The sequence below is a fragment of the Ovis aries genome, chromosome 1 (assembly GCF_016772045.2).
Source record: "Ovis aries strain OAR_USU_Benz2616 breed Rambouillet chromosome 1, ARS-UI_Ramb_v3.0, whole genome shotgun sequence".
NCBI lineage: Eukaryota > Metazoa > Chordata > Mammalia > Artiodactyla > Bovidae > Ovis > Ovis aries.
Window position 1 is genome coordinate 78,095,535 of NC_056054.1, and position 2,279 is coordinate 78,097,813.

At 48.3% G+C, this 2,279-nt stretch overlaps 1 protein-coding gene across 1 annotated transcript; it reads right to left on the reverse strand.

The window, feature by feature from the left end:
• On the reverse strand, positions 1-1,799 carry LOC101123118 (ADP-ribosylation factor 1). The gene has a single exon (XM_027972392.2). It carries the CDS (start codon positions 1,702-1,704, stop codon positions 1,159-1,161), a length of 546 nt encoding a protein of 181 aa, XP_027828193.1. The 5' UTR covers positions 1,705-1,799; the 3' UTR covers positions 1-1,158.
• Positions 1,800-2,279: the final 480 nt, after the last annotated feature.

A 2,279-nucleotide genomic window follows, 5' to 3' on the forward strand; every position in this document is an offset into this window, starting at 1 on the left:
TAGTTAAGAGATTTTATTCTAATAGCTGTAATTACAGTGCTTGTTTGTCGAAATGAAAACTGAAAACAAGTATACAAAACAGTTGATTACTAATTGTGTATTGAAAGCAGTAAGAGGTTCCACGACACCAAATAAACCAGCTCTGAGGTTTTCCCCAAGATAAAGTTTAACAGCTCCAGCTTCTTCAGTGTTTATCAAAATACAAAAGAAAAAAGTAGAGGTTATCATTTTCAATGGCAAATCTGACCCTTGCAGGCTGAGGGAGTGAAAGCACATGTAGACAGGGGCTCTGAGGGGCTGGGGCTCAAGGATGACCACCCGCACTCCTGCTGGTGAGACCCCAGAGAGCCCGGAGCAGGCAAGCAGGGGGGCTGCAGGCCTCCCGCTCCAGCCAGGGCGTTCCAACCAAAGTGCCCATGCTGACCCGAGAAAAGGCCGGGGTTCTTCCAAGGGGTCTGAGAACGGCGGCTGCAGCCTCCACCCCATCTCCTGGGCGGCCACGTATGCACAAATACAAGCACAAACGCTACGAGGGGTGGGAGGACCCGAGACAGAGCGAATCACAGGGACCCTACTGTGACCATGCAGAATGGGTATCACGGCTGGTTCTGCCCCGCTTCATGTTCCCAGCGGGAAACAGACCACCGGTGGACTGGACTCAGGCCGTCACCGCAGAACCTACATTAGGCACATTTCTCCCTTCTGTGTGTTCAAGTGTTCTCCTTATTTTGTATTTGTAACTATTTTAAAAAATGCACTGAGTTTGGGTTAAAAACCAACCACCAAAATGGATCTCAACACAGACCTAAAGCCCAGAGGAGGAGTATTGGGCTCGTCTGACACACAACTCCTGGATGACCCGTGTGCCTAAAATCCCTTCTCAGTACTAAACAGTGGGTTGATTTTCTTTTTACAATAAAAAAAGCTGAGTAATATTGCATAGGAGTACCAGAAACTGCCTCATTGGAAACAAAAACTATTTACATTAAATAAAAACCCAGTTGCAGGCTGCGTCTGCACATTTACAGCATGGTGAAGCACACTGTGACCGACCATGGAGACAGCTTCTGGCACTCACACCACAGGGGCACGTTTGCCACATGAGAGTAAAGCGAGGGTAGAAGGAGGGAGTGAGAGGGGAGGAGAGAGGATGACAGCTCATTTCTGGTTCCGGAGCTGATTGGACAGCCAGTCCAGTCCCTCGTAAAGCCCGTCCCCGCTGGTGGCGCAGGTAGCCTGTATGTACCAGTTCCTGTGGCGCAGAGAGTGTAGGCCCAGCTTGTCCGTGATCTCGGCCGCGTTCATGGCATTAGGGAGGTCCTGTTTGTTAGCAAACACGAGCAGAACGGCGTCCCTGAGCTCGTCTTCTGCCAACATCCTCATGAGCTCCTCGCGGGCCTCATTCACACGCTCTCTGTCATTGCTGTCAACCACAAAGATGAGGCCTTGTGTGTTTTGAAAGTAGTGGCGCCACAGAGGCCGGATCTTGTCCTGGCCGCCCACGTCCCACACAGTGAAGCTAATGTTCTTGTACTCCACGGTCTCCACGTTGAAGCCAATAGTGGGAATGGTGGTCACAATTTCACCCAGCTTCAGTTTGTACAGGATGGTGGTCTTTCCCGCAGCATCTAGGCCCACCATGAGAATGCGCATTTCTTTTTTGCCAAAAAGGCCCTTGAAGAGGTTTGCAAAGATATTCCCCATGCTGCACACCGGTGGGGGCAACACTGGCCAGAGAAACCCTCGGCGGCCGCGGCGCAGATGCTGCTCGGAGGCAGGCGTTGGTTTCGCTCCCACTGAACTCACTTTTAATCAAAAAGTACTGCTAGAAACAAGTGTCCCTGGTGGCTCAGTTGTAAAGAATTCACCTGCCAATGCAGGAGATGCAGCTTCAATCCCTGGGTTGGAAAGATCCTCCTAAAAGGGAAATGGCAACCCACTCCAGTCTTCCTGCCTGGGAAATCCCATGGGCAGAGGAACCTGGGGGGCTACAGTCCATGGGGTAGCAAAAAAGTCAGATACAACTTAGCTACTAAACAACAACTGCTAGAAACACCTTCTAGAAATGATTTCTCTATTTGTTATGGGAATGTTTTTATATTTTATATTTCTTTGCTCCAAATTATAAGGATCCATATGAAAAACTAATTTTAGAATATAATGCAGGAAACATTTACCTGAAAAAATTATTTTTCTTCTAAATCATGACTAAGGAGATTACTAAAAGACCCACTTTTCATTCTTCATTGATCAACTAAGAGCTACTTAGTCAAATTTAT

What these genes read in the sequence shown, in the direction of transcription:
- LOC101123118 (XM_027972392.2), bottom strand. Translation starts at nt 1,704, where the DNA reads ATGGGGAATATCTTTGCAAACCTCTTCAAGGGCCTTTTTGGCAAAAAA.